General features: G+C 42.4%; 1 protein-coding gene across 1 annotated transcript in view; it reads right to left on the reverse strand.

The window, feature by feature from the left end:
- Positions 1-12,603: 12,603 nt before the first annotated feature.
- The window catches only part of LOC126391843 (receptor-type tyrosine-protein phosphatase U), a 218,120-nt gene continuing 207,716 nt past the window's right edge, over positions 12,604-23,007 (reverse strand). The window contains exons 27-30 of the mRNA XM_050046801.1: positions 21,848-21,973; positions 19,707-19,864; positions 16,499-16,634; positions 12,604-16,386 (exon numbers count right to left, since the gene is read on the reverse strand). Coding sequence (XP_049902758.1) covers positions 16,324-16,386; positions 16,499-16,634; positions 19,707-19,864; positions 21,848-21,973 — 483 coding nt within the window. The 3' untranslated portion in view covers positions 12,604-16,323. The remainder of the gene's footprint in view (positions 16,387-16,498; positions 16,635-19,706; positions 19,865-21,847; positions 21,974-23,007) is intronic.

Genomic DNA, 23,007 nt, shown 5'->3' on the forward strand with positions numbered 1-23,007 from the left:
GTATTTATCATAGAATAACAACTAGCTCCATGTAGCTTGATAGACAGAGGGGGAGGTATATCATAACTGTAGGCTGTGACTACTCCTGCGTGAAGTATGGAGTTTCATTGCAGAGCGGGAAATTGCAAGTGCCAGGGTACAGAAGTGAATGACATCAAGGAGGATGGTATGGTAAGGGAGCATGTAAAGCGCATCCTCATTTCACTTCTAGGCTGATGCTCTCTCACTCCCTGATCACAGAACAGCGAGGGCTGATGGGAGAGCGGATGGGTGGGGGAATGTGATTTGAGGGCATCAAGAAGCGGAACTGACAGAGACGGATTCACTGTGGCCGAAGCATGGAATTGCTTTTCCTTTCCCCTGGAACTGAGCTGGAAGTGCCTGCGGCTGCAAACAATCTCTAAGCAGCAGCTTTCACAAAGCCCAAGAGCCAGAACCATGAAAGCTCAGAGGCAGGTGAGAAAATGCTGAACTATTTAGAACAAGAAAAAACAGGTGGTGAAGAATAAACTAAAATTGAGCTCAGGTCTTCAGAAACTGTTGCGTCGACAGAAAATCCTAATTTTAATATATTGTATGTCCTTTCTGATACTATAGCAGGTGAAAAGGGAGTATGCATAGAAGGTATTATGCATGTGTTACTGTCTCTGAGTCTGTGTGCCCACAAATCAATGTTATTAAGAGTGTGTGAGAGCCACAGAGGGTTTGAGTGTGTGCTGTTGTCAAGTTGCACAGCTAATTACGCAGGTGTTACAGAGCTCCAGGATGGAAAATTAAGAAGACAGGTGAGTCTTTCACTCTCTCAGTTTGAAACAAGGATGGAGGTGTACTTTTCAATTTACACCTTAACCTGAGAGAAGGTCCATGTGGATTTCTGCTGAGTTTAACTCAGACAGATAGAAAGTCAAGATACAGAGCCATTTTCATTTGGAGCATTGCATGCGTCATATCCAGGCCAGCTGTCAGAAGTTAATGTTGCATTGTGTGATTTTGCAAACTACAGATATATCTGTATGTTTCATACATATCATAAAAACATTTCTAAAGTTACGTATTTCTGATTACATGAATATGAGCTGACTTTGTCATCAGAGGGGGATGGTGGATGGGGTGATAACCTCGTGGGACAGCTGCCAAACTCCAGACCACTGTTTGAGACCAACAAACAACCACACAAGTTGTTTTAAGCAAGACATCAGCTGCATTTCCAGCATTGATTGTGCCACCATTTGCAGGTGTTTTTCTTACAAAACATCAGTGGAATTTCTAGCATGCGCCATGCCTGTGCCACCAAAAGTGGTGCTTTTAGCAAGAAATCAGCAGCATTTCCAGCGGTGATTGTGCCACCATGAGCAGGTGTTTTTTTTTAGCAAAACACTGGTGGGATTTCTAGCAGTAATGTGCCACCAAACTGGGCATTTTCTAGCTTAACATCTGCAACATTTGTGGCTGTGACTGTGCCACCAAAAGCAGGTGCTTTAAACAAAACATTGGTGGTATTTCTAGCAGTAATGTGCCACCAAACATGGTGTTTTCTAGCTTAACATCTGCAACATTTACGGCTGTAATTGTGCCATCAAAAACAGTTAATTTTAGCAAGACATCTGCAGCATTTCCACCAGCGACTGTGCCTCCAAAAGTGGGTGTAAAACATAATCTTTTCCTGACTGTAACTAAGCGTTTTTTGAGCTTAAACATAACCAACCATTAACCACAACGTTGTTGGAACATAAAAAAAAGATAAAGTTTCAACATCCACTACATAATAACGTACACATGTAATATATCCGTGGTTTGGAGAGACTTACAAAGCCAACATTTATTCTGGTCATTGGGTTGGTCATATGCTAAACACATTCACTGCTATTAACATCGTTATAAAGATACTAAATGAAAATCCCATCACTCCACACGGCAATGATCCACAAGAGAGTGATGTTACAATGCAAAACATCATTAGAACCGCAGAACCGAGTCAATGCATTAGTTGAAAAATGCAGATTAATCTCATTTGAATTCAGGGTGATAAACAGCTTTTTCTTAATGGTCTAAACTCTTGGAGTTAACATTTGTTCTTCGGAGATCAGACAAGAGCCCCTGTTGTTTCACCCCTAATGGTGCATGTCTGTGAGGAGATGAGGCGTCATCAGACTGAGAGCCTTGTCCTCGCACAACCCGCTATTTATATTCAACTTGATTTTTTTTTTCTTCTTACTTTCATCACTCAGTGACTCCACACACTGAAAGCATACAATCTCTCACATCCGGTCGCCGACGTTGTCAACACCTTTGACAAGGTAAAAGCAGGTTGGGGTAACGAATCAGCATATTAAAGTCCTGGCCAGTCTAAACCACTGAACGTGTCAGAGACTTTCACCCTGTCAACCGACAGAAGCTGAACCGAGTTTGCACACAGTGGGAGCGGCAGACAAGCAATCATGTGCAAGGAAGACACACGGGGGGCATTATCCTGTGCCTCTGCCTGTGCTGTCTAACACAATTCAATGTGTTTGTGTAGAATGAACCCTCCTTATTTGTCTGTGTGCATTTAATCTGCATCTGAAGCAGCCCCATTGGTGAGGGCTATTACAGCCAGCTGACAAGAGCAGAATTGAAACTGAGATTGTCTAGTAGTAAATACATTCCCACTGACCTAAAGACATGGCATTTTCTTTAAGAGTAAATTCACTATGCTGGGACAAGAGAGGAACAGTAGCTGCCATCAGGGAGCAATGATAAAAGGATCACGCAACTACAGCTGTTCTTCCATCCATAATGAAAACATGCATTTGGCCATTCATGGTAATTACGCTCAGTCGTTGCCACTATAGAGACACATGTCAAGCTCAATGCAATATGCAACACGGTTCAATGTTTTCCTCTTTTTCCACTCATTCCAGCAGATTAGCATCAAGCACATAGTAAGGAATGCCACATTGGATCACTGAACTCAGTTCTTAAATAACAATGTTCAAGCACAGAGTCGAAGTCCAGTTATTGTTCACACCTAGGAGAGTGTGACTCTCCTTGTCTGTTTTTGTGAGTGCATTCTGATGTTTTCCACTCTCTGTCCCTTCTCCAGCTCTCCTCAACCACTTCACAATCAAAGGTAACAGTAAAGCAGCAGCTCTTCAAACCCCAGTGACAACGGAAGACAACATTTACACTGCCCCTACGACTGATTTGTGCCATATTGCCAATGCCAAATTGGGGTGCTCTGCAATGCTGTTAAAGTCTAATGTGATGATGCCGTGACAGGTGCAGAGTGGGCTGGCTGTAACAGTATGTAGTGTGAAGGTGGCCTTCAGTGAGGATGCTGTTTTCTCCACTGTGAGTGGCACAACAACATCAAAAACATGTTCCGCAAGGCAAGTCATGACCCCGTCACCCTGGTCACACACCGGCGCAGACAGCTGACGAGGGGGCAGGAGAGAGCTCCACTCCAGCTGCTGTCAGAGACTCCCACCTCCACTACTCTGCTCACCTGACACAGAACAGGTAAAATACAGACAGTGAGAGAAAAGTAAAGGACAAGGGAGCCAAAAAGGAAATGGGTAAGTTGGGGAGATTGAAAAAGAAGAGAGGAAGTTTACAAAAGGGGAAACATAAACAGATGGTGAGAAAAAGGTGAGGAGGCAAAAAAAGAAGGAGACAGAGAAGGAAATTGCAAGAGCAGGAATGAAATTGATAAAAGGCTGGGAAGAAAAAAAATACTGAGGCAGTCAAATGTAGGGAAAACAGGGTTATGAATTATTCTGTTGTTATCCTGTCTGACAGCAGTCTACGAGGTATTCTTCTGGTACAGGCGACCTGTGGAATGAAATATTAAAGAGTTCATATCTGCATGCATGTAGATCCGAGGGCCTGGCCTACATGACACGACAGCATAATCCCCAGTGCTCTTTGGTCCAGGCACAGTATTAAATGGAAAATCCATGGAGAGAGATGGAGAGAAATAGTCCTGTCCTTCCTCTAATTACGTTTGGAGGTAGTGAAGACCAGAACATGACACTGACGGTTGCTCTCTGTAGGCAGGAGACAAGACTCTTAAACCCACAGACCAATTTGTAGCCGAGTCAGTCTCTCTGTCTCGCTGACCTGCAGGGTGATGTGTAAAAGTAAAACCAGTATGTCTCACAGGTGCAGGGGCAAATGAGGTAGTGAAAGGACAGCCCAATTTGACAAAGATTTAAATAAATGAGCAGATGAAAAATGAACTATAAAAAGCAGTGTTGGGAGGGTTACTTTTAAAACCCAGCATTGGTATCTGTCCACACTGAATCCATTACATATGCATCTCCATTACATCATGTCAACAAACCAAGTAGTCTGTCTATCAGCTGTGCACTGGATTGGAGACATACTGATTTTAAAGATGGGTGGGTATTTTCCATCTCTCTATTTTTGTAATTTTTAAACAGAAAACATGCCTTTTATATTGTAATATTTACTGGGAATTACATACAGTGTGGCCAACAGCAAGTAGGTTGTTACTAGCAATGGTCATTCCTTATCTGTTGCTAAGCTTTTAAAGCAAATGACAGAAGTAGACAGAAAAGGGGCGTCCAGCAAAAGTTCAGCTCACAACAGCAGCACAGTGTCACTTGCAGCCAGTTAGGACATTCCAATACAATCGAACTGACGCTCACTTGTGTCACATTCAGTTAGGACACAGTGTTAGAGCAAATGAAACAAAACAGATAACGAAATACCTTTGAGTAATCTATTTTTAATGACAGCAACTTTATTCAAAATACCACCAGTTTACTTCTGTTCCATTACTTCCCAGTCCTGTAGAAAAGTGCACCCAGTGAAGTCAGAGACCATCTTAACTCATGTATCCGTTACCATGGACATAAAACAAAATATCATTCGCCAAGCTTGCTAGAGACGGAGCAATGAGTAATACCTGCATACATTTAGATGATAACATATTATATTCACTATAGTAATATTACATACACAATACATTTCTGTCATTGCTACTTAAAACCTATGCCCTATTGTTGTTGGTTATATTTATGATTATTTTATTCAGTTGAACAATTAATATTCCAATTATTACTGATCAACTGGCCATCAGTCACCTGAATGCGCCGTCATCTATCATTCTTCTGACAGTCAATGTGACATATCTTTCACTGTGCAGTTGACTGTGGGTCAGAGTAGCCAGAAAAGCATGTTGGCTTACATACTGCAAAATCAGAACATAGAACTTCCTGGTATTTTGGAATAGTGCATTTGACATACAATGTATTGGGACATACTAAATTTTTTTCTGGCACACTATATAGTGTGGTAGTATGGATATTGGAACGCATAGACAATATAACTATGAGTTTGAATGTGTCTTTTAAAACTAAAACAGCCACAAAAGTTGATCAGAGTCATTCATCACTCGATTTTTAATGGTATAAACTCTGTCTGTAGGCGACTACAGCACAAAAAAGTAGGAAATAACAACAATAAACGCAGTAAAATTAGACAAAAAACAAGTTAAAGCCACAGTGTGTTGGAATTTCTCCCATCTAACGTTGAAATCATATATTGCATTCAAAGGGATAGCGCACTCTAGCGCCTCACTGTTTCAAACGCGTATTGCAACAACGGTAGCCGCTGTGTACCAAAAAGCTATGATAACACTGATGAAACCATCGATTTTTGCCAATAAACAACTGAAAATGTTGAACAATGTCCCTATGTAGTTTTCTCACTTAGCCTACTCATGGTAGAAGCGCAAATATTAAGGAAAAACGACCAAATGAACAAAATCTGCAAGTTTACAAAATCAGGCAGTCAAACCACTTCGCTTCTTAAACAGTGTCGGTGTGGTATGACACCATGTGATGGATGGACCAAAACCACGTCACAGCCATGGCCCAGCTTGGCCCGATGGAATTGTTCCTCCAGGTTCCCTTATAATCAAGATGGTGGCAAGAATAACAAAAATTGGGATTTATTCACCTGATATCGTGCCTAACCTCAGTGGATCACAACATACCAGCTATGCAGTTAATTTGCTGATGTTCTGATTCCAAATAAGACCAAACTTTTCTATGGATGATACAGCGAGGGCCAAAATGTAGGCTGCAATATAACAGGTAAGATTTGTTGTTTTTATCTGAGCTGATTTCCAAATAACTTGTGGCCCCTATCGTAGGGTTAAGAGGAGTGCTGAATCAGCAGTCAGTGACAAAATATAACAGTCAGTGAAACAGGTTTTTCAGCATCTGTGAATCACTGCAGTCACAGGAGGTCCTTGAGCACACAGTCATCAATGTGCACACAAAATATGAGGCTGATTGGTCCAGTGATTTGTGAGATTAGCTGTGAACTGACAGATACACATACACACACACTCACTCATGCACGCACCCACGACCTAACACATAGTGGAGGTAAAAAACTGAATGACCTGACTATCAAATGCAAAATGCTCCCAGAAAATGATTTGAAAAAGTATTATGTCGATGAAAAATAGTGATCGCAATTGTGAGATGTGAAGATCAACACCACTTTTATTTCTTTCAATATGAAGCTACAGACACTTAGCTTAGCTGAGCATAAAGATGTGAAACAGTCTGTCTAACAGGGACTTCCTGAAGTCTTATTACTGTCTCATCACAGTCTAGCACATTATTACCCCCTAACACTGCAACGTGTTTTCACACTTAGAAAACCAAATATAATGTCATCTTTTGTTACCGTTAAACAGAGCCATCTGTTTATGTATAACACAGCATTGATTTTTTATCACATTATAAAGTTGTCATTCAATCTTCATAGCAAACGGTCAACTTGAGTCATCTTTCTGGCCACCAAATGTACTACACTCACTTTCCTCTTAGCTCAGTCTCCACCAAGTCCTTGGGGAAATGTCTGGCTCTTTAGCTGTTAAATTCTCCACTATGCTCACCAGCTAGTGTCTGACTATGTCTGTGTGCCGTTTGGTGCTGGGAAGGTGGCATACACTGTTTTTCTCTGTTGCTTAAAACAGCTGCCTGCTGCTGGAAAGGTTGATGAAAGCAGTGAGAATCAAACAAAACAGTACAGTTACTGGCCAGGATACCAATGCCAAAAGATACTCAAACGCTCCATAGAGCCATTGGGAACTGCAGGGTTGGGCCATAATGCTCTGTGGATTTGTGATTATAAGCAACCCATTACATATATGGTACAAATACTCATGTTCTGTAATCCTGTGTATTGAAACAGCTATTTATAGCACAGACTGGATACTTTATCATTACATAAATGCCCTTTTTGATCATGTCAAACATACATAATCAGACCACATAAAAGAATTGTATAACAACTGCATTTTTGTTCATGGTTTGCTTGAGTTGAATTTGTTTGACATCATAGAGAGGAGCTGCCCTCCCTCCTCAGATGCAGTAAAATGCAAATGCATTAACATCCTCAATAAAAGCAATGAGAGTGGTTGCGGGCATGTTAGGAGTGTGACTATTCTCCACAAACTGAGGTGCTAAATGAAATAAGGACATTGTAAATGACACTACATAAGTGTGAAAGACAAAGTGTTGAGAAGGAGTAGTGTTGTGCGCCACATTTTCATTGAGGATGCAGAGAAGTGTTTTCTCAACTAGCATAACATTACTCAGCCATGGCAGAAGGAAGATAGGTTGCAGCTACAAGGCTGCACGAACCGGAGGACGCAGGGCTCCAGGGATGTCAGGGGGAGGACTGGGGTTACAGCATCCTGCACTCGGGGGTGTCTGGTGTGGAAGAGAGATGAGGGAGTAGAGGACGACTGTTGTTCTCCCCGAGGTTAATGTAGTACTATCAGTTGCACAACTGTCCTCCCGTGGCTGCATCTATTTCAACAAGTGCTGGAGGAGAAAAGGGAAAAAAGGCAGAGAGAATGAGGGAGATAAATATGTGAGGGAGCAGGGACAAGAGAGAGGTGGATAAAACAAGAGACTTAAAGAGTAAGAACCTGAAAAAACTAACACTGTAAGGAGTAGGCGGAAAGTCTTTGCTTTGTTGTTTTTAAGTGCTTTGAAAGTTGATAGCAGGTTTTATTTTAACCAGAGTCCTGTCTTTGAATTAATGATTTAAAAAACACAAAACACAACTTGTGTAATCAGTTGCCACCAATACAACGCAATAAATCAACACCCAACAGACTCAAGTAAGGACGTGTAATTATCCACTGTGTCTAACATAAGTGCTTACAGCTCAAAAAAAAGCCAACAATGTAGTTTCTTTACTATTTCTTTAGACTTTGGTTAAAATCTTCGTGTAGCTACTGTGTGCCTGGATAATTTTGAGAACTTTATTATTTTTAAGACAGTAAAGGAAAATGTTAGACTTTATTGACTACAGTGAATTCCCAGTGTTTGTTCACTACCCTTAAAGGAAATCAAAAAGACTTCTGTTCTTGTTGAAGTTTTGTCAAGGATCACAATGAAGTATGATTGATGTTCGTCGTCGCGCGCAGCCCCATTTTTCTGCTCTAAATAAACCGAAGGATAAATCCAGTTGCTAAGCCAGTCCCTCAAAGGCCTGACCTTTTGATAAGCCCATCTCTCAAATTTATGGCAGCTTGGCGATGCTTTATTGCCACAACCTAGAAATGGTTCATGTTGACATAAGATCATTTACAAGCTTCTCCCCAGAACCCTCAAGGCTCAACATCTCTGTATGTGTACTAACAACGAGAGATTATCCTTGGGGCAAAATAACTTCAGCCTCCGCCTCACCTGAGATTGTAATGTTATCAAGAGACAGGTCGTAGAGACAGATTTTCTGTGTAAAACCTTGATATTTCAGCACTAAAACTTCCCAAACTTTATTCTTTGCCTTCCCTGGCTTTCACAGCTCCCCTCTGCCCTGTTTTATTTTATGGCGGCCATTTCATGCCAACCATTTTGTTTCCCTCCACTGGCTTAATTCAACTGTTGAATTCAAGGCCACAAAATGATACAGGTCAGAGCATCCTAAGTTAAAGGTGGTCTGTGTCCGTGGTGGAAGCAAACTACTGCGGGGTTCGTAACAGCAAAAGGTGAGTGCGATAAAGAGGAAAGGGACGGTCTAGTCGCTCGTGTGTCCTCTGATTCTGGCTATCTGTCTCTGGCTTCTTGTTTGCCTGAGTGATCCGAGCTGGAACCAGCAGGAGCTCCCTCTCTTCCCCCACGTTCATGTGAACCATGACTTTCACTGAACTGAGAGCACACTGCTGAGATAAGGGCTCCAATCAGACCAACCATGGCAATGGAGCCAGTGAGGAAACATGGTGGACAGAGCCATCTGGCCAGCTATTCTCTGTCCTCGCTCTGCTGAGCACAAAGCTGGAGCCACCTGTCTTGTCTGCTGCACTATCCGGCAGAAGTTGAGTACCACCAGGATGGTAAGACAAGATAATGTGTGTGTTCGCATTTCACCTTGTACATTTTGCTTTATAGGAAAAATGCACAGACAGAGGGTAAGGATTTCTCCTCAGAGAATAGCAGTCTGTTTACAAATCTGTATTGCTTCTAAAAAATCACATAATACATTGATCCAAATCTTTCATCCTTTTTTCTAAAAGCCTCCAACACTGTTTCCCTGCCATGTTTAAAGTACGTGCATCTCCTCTTTCTTCTTATTGACTGAGGCTTCGGCAAGGTCACCCGCAAAAGCTTTTGTGACAATATTCTCCCAGAGAATATTGGATTTTATCTGCATCTATTAGCAAAGCATTTGGCATGAAAGAAGAAACGTTTAATATTTAGTAAGATATTCCACTGTGCTTTGAAACATAACATTTGGCCAATGTTAAAACCTTCCAGGAGATTTGCAGCCTGTATCGTGTCTCTGTAGCTATTTGGAAACAGTGATCCTCAACCTGAGGTACTTCTATCTCTGGGGGCATTGCTTCAGTTGGTAGGAGGTAGATGCAAAGATTGATTAAAATGTATCGGATACTTGTGTTTAGGGAGAAAATAACCACTCAAATACACACCTTCCACCTGCTTAACTTAGTTCAAACACCTCAGGTCCATGAACTACCATAGCAAGTGCATGAAATCTAGTTAATGAGCCAGCAGAGAGGTGCCTAAAGGTCACTGATAAATGGTTTAAAGGGTTAGCTAAGAGAGGATGTAACATTTGAATAACTAGGCACACATAATGAGTAACTGTTTCAAATAGTAACCTATAATAAAATGTCGAGTAGGCAGTTTTATTTTGGCATCACTGGGCAAAAAAAAACCCACAATAAACTTTGAGTGTACTGTAATTCATGTGGAGGGAAAACTATTCCTGCATCTCCTCTTGGCTCTATTTTTAGGCTTTAGAAAAACTAGGCGGTGATGGGAGACTTTGGCCAATCGCAGGTCACTTCAGAGAGAGGATGTTCTTACTGGCTGTTCTACAAAGCAGATGAGTGCACACATCCCTTTAGTTAAAAAGCCTGATTCAATGCTGGAGAAGCCTGCAGCTAAAGTTGCTATTGCAGCATTGTCAACAATGTCATGCACTGCAAAGCAAAACGAAAAATTAAGACAGATTTATCAAAGAGATGGCAAGAAAATGTTGCTAATAGTTGAGCTTTCTGCTATCTGAAGCACAAGGCTCACAGCTGCGGCTTCAAGTTCACACTTACGTAGCTAACATTAGCAAGAGCCTTGAATCCTGCCACTGAATACCACTGGGAGGAGAGTGGGCATTAGCTCCAGGGGCGGACCCCCAGTCAGTGGCTGCAGCAACCCAAATTCAGCAAACACAAACCCCAGCTTCAGGGGACTGGACTGTATGGACTCCCAGTTGGATCAGCAAACTTTCTGTTGCTGCTGTTACACAGGTCAGACTAGGCACTGCCACTGGCCATCAGACCACTGTGACACCTGCTGCTGGGGGGTTTGCGCTGGCTGAATTCGAGCCACTACAGCCACAGAATGAGGGTCCTTTCCTGAGCTGCTGGCAGTCCACAGCAGTGAGGAGCGAGGTGGAGGGAGTGGCTAACTAATTCTTGTCTGATTGTGGTCTGATAAACATAGAGACAGCGGGGAAACAAGGAAGGGCTGAACGAATGCCCTGCAGGCAACTTTACAATGTAATAAGATTAAATAAATCCATGTATGAGAAACACTGGATTACTGTATGAAGTGCATGCAAATTCCTGTGGTCGTCTCTCTCTGGGAGGGGTTGGAGACAGAGAGGCATGAGCTGTAGGAGGAGGGTGTATTTTCAAATTCTACATTTTTTTTGTCCTTCTCCAGATTTCTGCCTACCCCTGCTTTAATGGATAAACAGGTGAAATAGTTAGCTAATAGTAATTAATGGTTGAAATCCTTAGCTAAAATTAATGGATAAATGGTCCAAATAGTTAGCACTCAGTAGTGGATAAATAAATGGTCGAAATTGCTAGAATTAATCTGTAGACTGTTGAAATAATGAGCTGAATTGAACTGATAAATGGTCAGACACAAAAAAAAGGTTGGAAACCACTATCAGCCATAGCTCGCCTTCCTTCCTTCCATCAGCTGACAGTGGCTCTGCTAGCTGTCGGCCCTCACTGCCGTTTTACAGAAACACCACATGAGAGTGTATCTAGTGCGAGACTCACCAGGGAGACCAGGGAGAGGCTGACATCCATCGAGCCTGTCAATGGAGGAATATAAGACATGAAGCCCAGAGAGAAAAGACAATACCCAGTTGGATCTTGGCCTCATGATAAGTTACCTTGCATGGCAGTCATTACACCATCGGAATTAAATGATAAGATTCCAATTACCTGCTAATTTAAACCACAGGTCAAATTTGAGTAGTAAGGGATGATGGAGCCTGCCGCTAAGGATTTCATGTTGTAATACCTTTCTGCGCGTAAAAAAGGAAATTGAGGAAATCTTGCAGATTAAAATAGGGTAGTGTAAATGACCTGCCTCCATGAAAAAGCTCCTTATCTATGTCACGTTAAATCTATAATGCATTCTCGCTCCTTCTCACTGCTGTGACAAATGAAAATCTCATCTACAGAACACTTGAATTGACCAACACACTCATTTACCACACATGAAAGCTTATTATTAAGGCTTATCAATCACCAAACAATGTAAAGGCGAATCCATATGGCCTACATTGTCCTCAACCCAACGGTAGGGGGTCTTGTCCTCTAATTAATCCGTCTTGTCCCTCTGCTAAACACTGGATCAGTTTGCAGGACTGCTGCATTATTCATCATAGCCGTGGGTGAGAGAGGAAGTCTGTGGTCTGGAGTCACCTTACTCTGGGCAGAGCAGCAAAGTGAAAGAGATGGAGAAGGATGAGAGGGAGCAATGAAAGTAATGGAAGAGGAGAGAGATACGAGAGGAGGAGGGGTGATGAAAAGGGGAAAGGAAAAGAAATAAGGTGAGAGATTCAAAAGAAGGGTGAGATCAAATGGTCGATGTGGTTCAAGGCGAAGGGAACTGCTAAAAGACCACATCCGCATGAGAAACCGCAGGAGGGTCAGAGGCTTGTAGCCGGGAAGTCCGCGTCCAGACTTCGGTTCTCTGCTTCTGCTGACAAACCAATCATAAAACCACACGGACGTTTTTTTAGCCGTGTATGCATTTTTGACAGAACACCCAATGATAAGTTGACAACAACACTTTTCCCCCTTGTTCTTTTTATTGTTGATCGCTGTTATGTCTTCAGAACAAACCCCTTTCCCGACCTCAAAATACATCTGTCTCCCCATCTCTCCCATTAAATACACACCTTGGCCCTCCCCCCCACAAATACAACGGTCATGTCATGTACCATTGGTTCATACAGAAACACACAAGTGAAATCAACTGTGCTCTCAGGGCAGTCGCCGCCGCCCAGAGAGCAGTTCATAAAAAGCTTTGGAATGGTAAAAGTACAATGCACTCACACAGTCATGGCTGCTGGAAAACACAGCGGTTGAAATAAACGATGCGGATTGCGATATTTTGAAATGAACTGAATGAAATACAAAGCAGAAAATGGATTCATTCATGCTTTGACAGACCTGTTTTACTCGGAGCTCTGGAATGAACACTCAGGGAGACTCAGTTCATACTCTGTTGTTAGAAGTTCTGGCAATAAACTCACAAAATGGTCATTTACAGCACATTCACCTTCGTGGTTATGTAGTGGTTACTTACTGTACGTCTTTACTCTCGGCAAACATATAGTATATTATTCACATAGTATTCACATAACATAATATACATCTGTATGTACACGTTCCTTCCACCCTCGAGAAAAAGTGTCCAGGCACTTCCTCCAGTGATCCTGGGTCAGATCGCTGACTACACTGTAGCTACCTCATTCTTCATCCTCATCAAAAAAACAAGCTGCTCTATCAGTGAACCTGTGGGAGCCTGGTGATGTTGGTATATTGTAAGATTCCTCACATATTCTGGTGCTCCCACCTGAACCAGACTGTGAGCTGCGAACTACAGCAGCAGAGTTCGCCTAGCTGCCATTTCTCAGTTTCTGTGGGTTTCAAGGTGTCTCTCCTTGTTTATTAGGGCAGGTCCTGGAGTGATACCTTTACCGCCCTCCATAAAAACCTGCACTTAAAAGGAGTTCCAGGAGATATGGTGGAGCATAACATATTTTAAAGGGCAATATGGAGCGTAGAATACATATTTTCTTGCTTCTGGAGCAACACGTTAAAAAATACAAAGAGATTTGCTTCCTGGGTCATTTTTAGAGGCTGACTCAGATCATTATGTGTATCACGCATGCCAGCCTGCCTGGGTTTCTTCAAATGATGCAGGATTAACAGTTCCAGTGGTCTCCAGGCATTGGCTGGTAGGTGAAAAATAGTGGATTTTGTTTGTCCATCAGGTCAGTGAAGGCCAAACAGCAGGGTCTGTGGGCAACTTTTTCGTACTATTTCTCCTGTTTAACATACCATTTTTATTTTAAAGGGGACCCATTATGCTTTTCCTCATTTTCTGATTTATATTATGTCACAATGTTGGATGTTCTTATTAAATGTGGCCAAATTTCAAATAATGAAGTAAACATAAGTAAAAGTAATCCCTGTGAGCAACACATCAAACTTCAGACCGTTCTGAATTCGCTGTTTCAAACATTTTTTCCTACTTTAACTACAAGATAACGTTAGATCATGACAATTTCTGTATATGGACATCTGCTCCAGGCACGCTACAGCAAGTGCCCACACTGCTACATGTAGCTTCATGCTAATGTCTGCCAAACACGAAATCTTGGTTGCCGATGTTGGTAATTTCGACCTAAATTCAAATTATATTCCTGCTGGAGCATGTCCGGTTGTAAAGATTTTGGTTTAGAGGTTTTTATAGGTGATTTTCTAACAGTAGAAAGTGCTGCTGTACCATTACAGTCATCCTCCTGACAGCAATGGCGGTGCAGGACTCCAGGAAGTGTGCCAGACTTTGACGCTAATATGACAAACAATTTTTCCCATTGAGTTACATTTGAAGAGAGAGACATTTGTAAGTCATTTAATAAAAAATTTTGAGCATCACAACCCCCCAAAAATGACTCATTTGACTATCTGGATCTGATCCATTCAGTTCAATGACATTTGGGAAGTATAGAAGAGTTGCACGATTAATCATTTCACCCCCATTCAAGTTAGCGGAGGGCTAAGGCAGAAGTTTTTCGCTTGACACACAAAAGTCTGTAGTGCACCTGCACTATGGCCCAATGATGCAGAAGAAAGAGTTAATGTTCCACCCAGGAAGTCAAACTTTTTGGCTTCATGCGCCACTGACCAACTTTCATAGGAATGAATGGGGCCCTGGCTCCAATACTGTATCCCGTTCTCGTTATACATCCATGGCAGAGATACCAAGACCCGGAAACGCTCTGACCAATCAGAGCAGACTGTTTTTTTTGGGAGGGGGGCTTAAAAAGTCAGGCACTAAAGCTAAATGTCTCAGGCAGAGGGTGAATACAGGTGTTCCAGTACAGACAGTATGAAGAGTTCTGGTAGAAACTCAAATCACAAGTATAAACCTGAAAATGAGTATAATAGGTCCCCTTTAAGATACTAAAAATGACCACCATTGTGAAAACAAGTAGATTTTTTTCCTTCTGCACAATGTTAATGCCCTTTTATATTCATATATATTTACTTTATTTATTTTACACCACTTGGAACAACAACTAATATTCATGTCAAAATTGTCAAAATGAGCCCCCTACCTGAAAGGGTTGTAATAAAATTCTGGTTTTCGCTTGCTGTGACAGTTTACAGTACAACCAAATGCCTCAGACAATAAAGGAGTAAAAGGTGTTACAGACTCAAACCTGTAACGCAGCACTGGTTTAGACACTTCACCACGGCATTAATGGAACATCATTTTCACACCACCACTATGGCATGTCAGTACAATTCTAACAGTTTCCTCTGCTCCTTTTTCCTTCCCGCAGGGTATAAAATACAAACAATCACTTTGGAGCAAGAACATTAGCTGACGCAGTACATACTGTATGTTTGTAGGCATATATCAAGATGAAGCAGTAGAGCAAAGTAAAGAGAGGGTTCAAGTCAGTCAATGGGATTGGCACTGTGACAGTAATGAGACAGGAATCTCCAGTGGTGGCACCAGGCCCAGTGCTGTGGTCCCTGGAAACGTCCACCTATAGCACACATGGTAATCCAGCACAAACATTATGGCAAAATACAACACGTTGCACTACTGTACAGTTTCTGCATCAATACTGCTGAGGACTGGGCTGGTCTATCCTAATGCTGTAGGTCTCTTGTTAAAATCTCTTGTTGCTGTTTGTACACCAGTATGACAACCTTTCAGATTTATTCAGTGATTAGAATAAATCTGTCCTATCATCAGAGAATAAGGCAGTTTATGGTATGGTAGATAAGTCATGCCACAACCACAGTGGACTGCTGTTGTACATAGCTCTTGAAAGAGGAGAAAATGCTTCCACGTTAATTCTGCTGTAACTCTGGAAATTCATCCAGCCCCCTCGCTGTTTGAATGAAACGATGAAACACAGCCAAGGTGACTCTTCTTCAGAACAAACAGGTCCATTTTGTAGCTCAGAATATTGTTTTGCTGCTACAGAAACCCTTAGCACAAAAGAGCTTTAGTCCGGAGGCAAAGAGGACCAAGAAAAGCACAAAAAAATATCAAAAGAGATAAACATCACCAACAAGGAGGAAATCACAGCTGTACATTAAAGGTTAAAAGATAGAACCTTGACCATGTTTTTTTATTCTCCTCTTTTTCCTTTGCAGTCCTTTCAACGCCAAGTCCTTAGGTCCAAACATTAAAGTAGAGGGGTCACTGGGCTGCCATAAATCGAATCTCCAGCAGATGGGATACCGCAGCTGTGGTAAACACTTGGTTGCTATCTACCTTCAAAGCAGTCCAAGTACTCCAGGACAAGGTCGTAGCAGAATCGATACTGGTCCTGAGGAAAAATACAATATTCTTAATTTAAAAAGCGAAAACATGGAAATGATTGTAGACATATTCTTGCCATTTGAACAAACATAGTTTTATGTATCTACAGACTCTCTTACCAGGGACTCCACCATGTTGGGTTTGCAGTTGCGTAGAGTTTTGACAGCATAGAAGATGTCCACCATGTTCTGGTACTGGATCATCTCAAGGAGGATATTGCAGGCACAGAAAGACCCACTGCGACCACCGCCATTACTGCAGAGGAAAAGATTTGTTTTTTCATCATTAACATCTTAAATAGATGCCTTATCTTTTTCATTTAATTTACAATTTGTTTTCATCCTTAAATGCTGTGTTTTAGACATGCTAGCAGCCTGGCTCTGGGGATGGCAATGTAGACTGTTGGCCTACCACTTTGGTCAAGGTACAGTATGTGAAATTTATGGTAAATATCTTGACAAATATTTAGTAGATTGCCATGGAAACATTGTACAGACACTCATGTTCCCCAGAGGATGACCCCTAATGACTTGAGCGTCCCCCCTGACATGTCCTCTAGCGCCACCATGAGATTCACATTTTTGCTTTTTGATCAAAAGCAGTCAGGATGAGAGTCAGCACCTCCAAATCTGAGGCCATGGTTCTCTGCTGGAAACTGGTGGATTGCCCCCTCCACGTTGGGGGAGAGTTACTGCCTCAAGCAAGGGGGTTCAAGTATCTCGAGTGAGGTTAGAATGGAGTGTGAGATGGATCAGCAGTTTGGTGTGGCTGCTGCAGTGATGCGGGCGCTGCACTGGTCCATTGAGGTGAAGAGGTAGCTGAGCCAGAAGGCGAAGCTTTTGATTTACTGGTCCATCGACGTCCCAACCCTCACCTATGGTCATGAGCTCTGGGTTGTGACCCAAAGAATGAGATAGCGGATACAAGCCACCGAAATGAGTTTCCTCCATGGGGTGGCTGGGCTCAGCATTAGAGATAGGGTAAGAAGCTCGGACACCTGGAAGGAGCTCGGAGTAGAGCCGCTGTTCCTTTGCATCGAAAGGGGTTGGTTGAGGTGGTTCGGGCATCTGATCAGGATGCTTCCTGGGCGCTTTCCACTGGAGGTGTTTCAGGCACGTCCCACTGCTAAGAGGCCTCGGGGTAGACCCAGAACACGCAGGAGGGATTACATATCTCATCTGGCCTGGGAATGCCTTGGGGTCTCCCAGGAGGAGCTGGAAAGCATTGCTGGGGAGAGGGATGTCTGGGGTGCTTTGCTTGGCCTGCTGCCCCAGTGACTTGGCCCTGGATAAGTGGATGAAAATGAATGGATGGATGGATGGATGGATGTCTCGATAACTGTTGGATGGATTGCCATTCATATTCCCCTCAGAGTTTGTTGTAACAACTCTGGTGATCTCCTGACGAGTGTTAAAGTACTCAAGATCGGTCCTGATCACAAGATCACTTTTTGAAGGTCTCAGTCTCCTCTGGGGCTCTACCACATTTGTATATGGTTTTGTCTTGGTTTTAGGCAAAGTGGATTTAACTTCACGACCGATCAAGACCATAACTGTGGGGATATCACTAAATTATCTATGCAAAAAAGGAGTGTTTGTTTGTCTTGTTTGCTGATAGAAAACAAATGAAAACTCCCACACATAAAATTCACCTCTGAAACTCCAAATAACTTTAATTCTTTTATCAAGACATTTTTCATGACACAGTTATACATAAACACATACTGTACTGTGTACAGTATATGGCAAAAAAGAGGTGAAAAGAGAGCAATCTTCATTTGTTTTCTGTGGGTATTTTTATGGGAGTGTGGGTCTTTCAGATCAATTCAAGGAGTGCCTTTGGTTTGCATATTCCAAATTTTATCATAAGTGTGTTGTGTGGGACTTGCACTGGTTGGGTCACTTGGTCTTGTCTTGCCTTGGTCTCAACATCTTAAAGTCTTGGTCTTGTCTCGGTCTTGAAACACTCTGGTCTTGGTCATGACTTGGTCTCGGTTTAGGTGGTCTTGACTACAACACTGCCGCTGACATCAGCATGTTAGCTTTACCATTAAGAGCATTTTAGCAGGCTGATGTTAGCATTTAGCTTAAAGCACCACTGTACAGCCTCACAGAGCCACTAGCATGGCTGTAGACTTGTGCATTTTAAATGAACTTTTGTGTTTGAAAAGTGTCATAAAAAAAAACTGCCTTGTTTTGTCCTTCATTACACGCAGTTCAATTTCACAACCTTACTTTCAGTATGATGCAGTCTCGACCTTATCATACTACATGTTCAGCAGGGTAAGTGCTGCATATTTACAGTAAATTTCAATACAAATATATCTCTGTCTGCAGCGGGAGCCTCCCAGTATGTTTAAGTGGATTCTGGAAGACAATAATACAGTATAAGCAGGGCAGAATAAGTGAAATCTGATAACCCTGTTTTTGTGTTCATGCTACCTCATGAAAAACACTTGATACAGTTCATACAGCACACGCACACAATATCTTGATACAAAAATAGCGACATGAAAAAAATCTGTAAGGAAGAGAAAATTGAGAAATAACAGTGCGGTGTGGCATTTCCTCGGAAATATTGTCTTGGTCATCATAAATGAAAGGCAATATCAATAAACTAGTGGAGGACAATCCACTTCCTCTCTCCTGAGACAGACGCAGGGAAGGTGGGCATGAAAGCCTCCGCAGCGTATACAAGCAATATTAAGGTAATCAATCGTCGTCAGTGTTTTGGCAGTCCTGGATTTACTGTAGTGAGAACCATCGCATTCTGTATTAAGCCATAATTGATTTGATCTCCATAATCTCTTTCCTGGTTGTCGTGGGTAACACTGTGTGACAGCGCTGAGTGATGTGCTTTTGGATGGGGGCGGTGGGGATGAACGTGTGATGGGTTGGCAATGAGCTGGACGGCCCATTCATATTCATCAGCGGGTGTGCACTCCGGGGGCTTAGGACAACAGAGGGGCATACAGCATCGCACACTGCACTACACCAAGGCGCAGCACATTACACCACAATTTGATTTTCTACATAATAAAAATACTACCAAGGAAAAGTACTTTGCACGGCATCTCATTGCACGGAATCCAAAGAAAAAACACCACAGAGACAAGACATGACAAGTTTTATCCAGCAGAGTTGGGCTTGATTTACCATGTTTTAACATACTCCCCTCTAAGAATAAGATTTTGTTAATGCACTTTTAAATGTCACTCTCAAACAGCAGGAATTTCCCTGTCTGAAAGGGACCGACTGAAAATTTCTGCCTTGTCGCTGTCTCTTTTAATTTACAGTGCATGATGTGTGTCGCTAACAGACTACTCACAGGCAGTGGACAACAGTGCGTCCTTCTCCACACTCCCTCTGCCACTTGTGCACTTGAGCCAGTAGGTTGAGGAAAGCCTTCTTGGAGTCGGGAACATCTCGATATGCCGACCAGCGCAGGAACTGGAACTGACACACCACCAGCTGGCCCTCTTGGAGCTTTGGATGCAACAGAAAACATTGAACACATGGAATCTGAGTGTTCTCGTACTGTGTGGGTGTGCGTGCACATGCTCCAGTGTGTCTGTGTTCTATTACATTTCCTGGTTGTTTCAGTATTTTCTGTGTGTGCCAGTTAACACCCGTGTTTGAGTGCTCCCCTGGCGGCGTGCTGGCACTCTTAGCTGTGCTCACTCAGCAGGCTGACTTTGAGATATATGAGTCTGCAGGTGGAAGCAGGGCCCGGGCTGTGTGTGAGAGGGGTCCCTGTGTGTTCATAACCTTGTCCTGTAGAATCTCACCTAATACTTAAGGACCAGTGGAGAACTGTAACTCATGCAAATTGGGCTGGCAAAGACACCAACGATGCATGGAGGAATTGCCTCAGCGGAGGTGGGATTTACACTATGTACTCTTTTTTTGTACTACTCTTCTACCCACACATACATATGCTTACATTGCACTTCCTTTGACTTTTACTCGCTACCCTTGTATATCATTGTCACACATAGGAAGCATACACACTGATGCACTGAGAGAGGGGCAGTGAGAGGGAGAGCTGTGTGTTATTTCTGTGTGATTTGATTTCTCCCATGCTGTGTTAAGTTGCCCTCTCCTTGACAGTGGCGTGCACTGAGTAGAAAAAAGGTGCCACGGGTAGAGAGGGGAATGACAAGGGCAGTCGACAGAGGGGGTGAGGATGCCAATCAAGAAAGGAAGTTCTGGGCGATGCATGTCGCGCTGCTTCTAATGGCAGCCAGGAAAATGCCTTGCATACAGATTTCTTCAATAATTGGTTGACAGTGATCCTGAGCAGAATGCATGCATGTGCTTATGCAAATTTGCAGGCTTAAACCATACCTGCATACACACACACACACACACACACACACACACACACACACACGCACAATCAACCCAGTGAAGTGTGTGAAGTCAAAATGACTGATTCATACATATGCACGCATCTGGAGAAAAATAAGTTGAGAGAAGACCACGGTGACATCCCCTGTGCTCCCTCTACGACGACGGAGCTGTCAGTGTCTTTATTTAGCCTGTTTCGTGAGGTCTTCCTAATTCTCTACATGCCAGATACTTCTTTTAAAGAAATGTGTGATACGGTTTATGAACAAATCAAAAGAGAGTCTGCTTTGCAGCTTAAAAAGAGTATCCCACGACTGAAAATATGGCATTCATTACGGTGATAAAAGTCTCCTCTTTATTATGCCAACAGGCACCTGAGAGAGGGAAGACGCCTATCTAGGTAATGACAAGAAGAAATTGAAAAAGGAAGTGACTGACCTTTATTGCATGCATGTTAATGGGCTTTTCTTGCATGTTTTCCACAGAAATTTCTTGTAATATGCATCACTCTTATGGGAACATCTTATGGAAACATGGGTGGCTCAATTTTCTGGACTGCTGAATATCAAAACCATGTCCTTTGTAGTATGCATAATACAGTCTCTGAATACGTTTCGTACTCACTGGGCTCAGTACAAATCTCCTGGCTATATTTTAGAGTGTCTTTATTTCAGAGTGTATTTATTTGACAACCCCCTCTGTCCCATGAGGCAGAGGAGTGTCATCGTGTATGCATAAGAAAGCAATATAGACAGATAACGATGCAGAGGAGCACGCTGTGTAGAAATCCAGCATCAAGTGACGCATGCAGCCTTTTAGTTTGAGCACATACAAGAAATCATACAGAAATTCAAATCATCATCTCAAGGTTTCAGGTACACAGTATTTTAACAGCCGAGTCTATAGTACCTTGACTCTGAGGACTTGTGTCAGGTGGTTTTTAGATGCACATTACAGCTGGCAGCTCTAAATGTACTGTAGGTAAAATGTCACATCTGAATTACCGCTGAGGACAACAGCTAATGCATTTCTAATGAGGTTCAAGTTATCATTTTGTGAAATACCACCGAGAAGAACTACATGTCCTGTGCAGGCTTTTGTAGAACCACCATGACTCACCCTTGTGACATTCTTGACCCGGAACAGACGAGTGATGACATCTTCATCCGCTGACATGGACAGAAACTCCACTTCCATGGGCCCGTACTGCTGTAAACCAGGCTCCGGCCAGTACTGAACACACGGCTGCAGGTAGAGGGAGAGGTGAGAGAGAGAAAGGAGGGGAGTTGTTTTATCAGTGATTAAATGTGGCACATACAGTCCTTTAACTCGTGAATTCTTCAGTACTTGAAGCCAAAACATGCCTTTGCTCCTAAAGCCTTGGATTATCAAGGACAGGAGAACTCTAAGAAGTTCAAATGATGAAATTAAGTAAGTATGTGTGTGTGTGTGTGAGGGTGTGTGCATATATGCGGTGGGGGGATCTGCATGCATGCACTTAAAACAAAAGAACATAATACAGTTGAAGAGACATGCAGACCCACAAGCATAATAACAACAATGACAAAAGTGTTGTTAGTATGTGCCTACGTAGGATAGGAGGTGTTAAAGTGGCATGCTGGTGTTAATAAGGAAACAGGCAGTGCGGGGACGGAGAGACGTAATGTGCTTTGAGAGATTGCAACAAGAGGGAGACAGAGTACTCTAGTGCCGCGAATGAACTCTATAACAGAGTTCATAGCAAGATCTTGCAATGAACAACTTAAAGTGGCGATAACTCAATTTTCAGGCAAGACCCAAAAGGAGCTGCAGTGCACTATGAGAAAAGAAAAGAGATGAAAAATATTTAAAGGGTAGGGGATGAAAAGTGGGATTGAATGTGGGGAGGGCTAAGATTTATTTTCAGTTTTATAACTAGACTACACAGGGTGTTACAAAGGCAAACACAGAAACCCTAAATTTCTACAAGATCATACATAATGATTCATAATTCGATATGAACTCTGGACACTGTAACCACTGTTACAAAGACTGTCAAGGCCCTTAAAGGTCATAGTAAGTGTTTACCGATTTTGACGAACATCTAAAGGTGGAATACTGTCATAATCAGCGTCAGATAGCAGATAGTCCAAAAGTCAAAAGTTGTGTAAAAAAAGACAGCTGCAATCATTTTTAAAATTCTCAACATGTTTTTAACAAAATATTCTGCTTCAATCCATAGTTTGGCATTTGCTCTCCCACTTGCAGCAAACAAAAGGAGTCACGCACCTGTAATTAAA

This window comes from Epinephelus moara, chromosome 6 (genome assembly GCF_006386435.1).
Source record: "Epinephelus moara isolate mb chromosome 6, YSFRI_EMoa_1.0, whole genome shotgun sequence".
NCBI lineage: Eukaryota > Metazoa > Chordata > Actinopteri > Perciformes > Serranidae > Epinephelus > Epinephelus moara.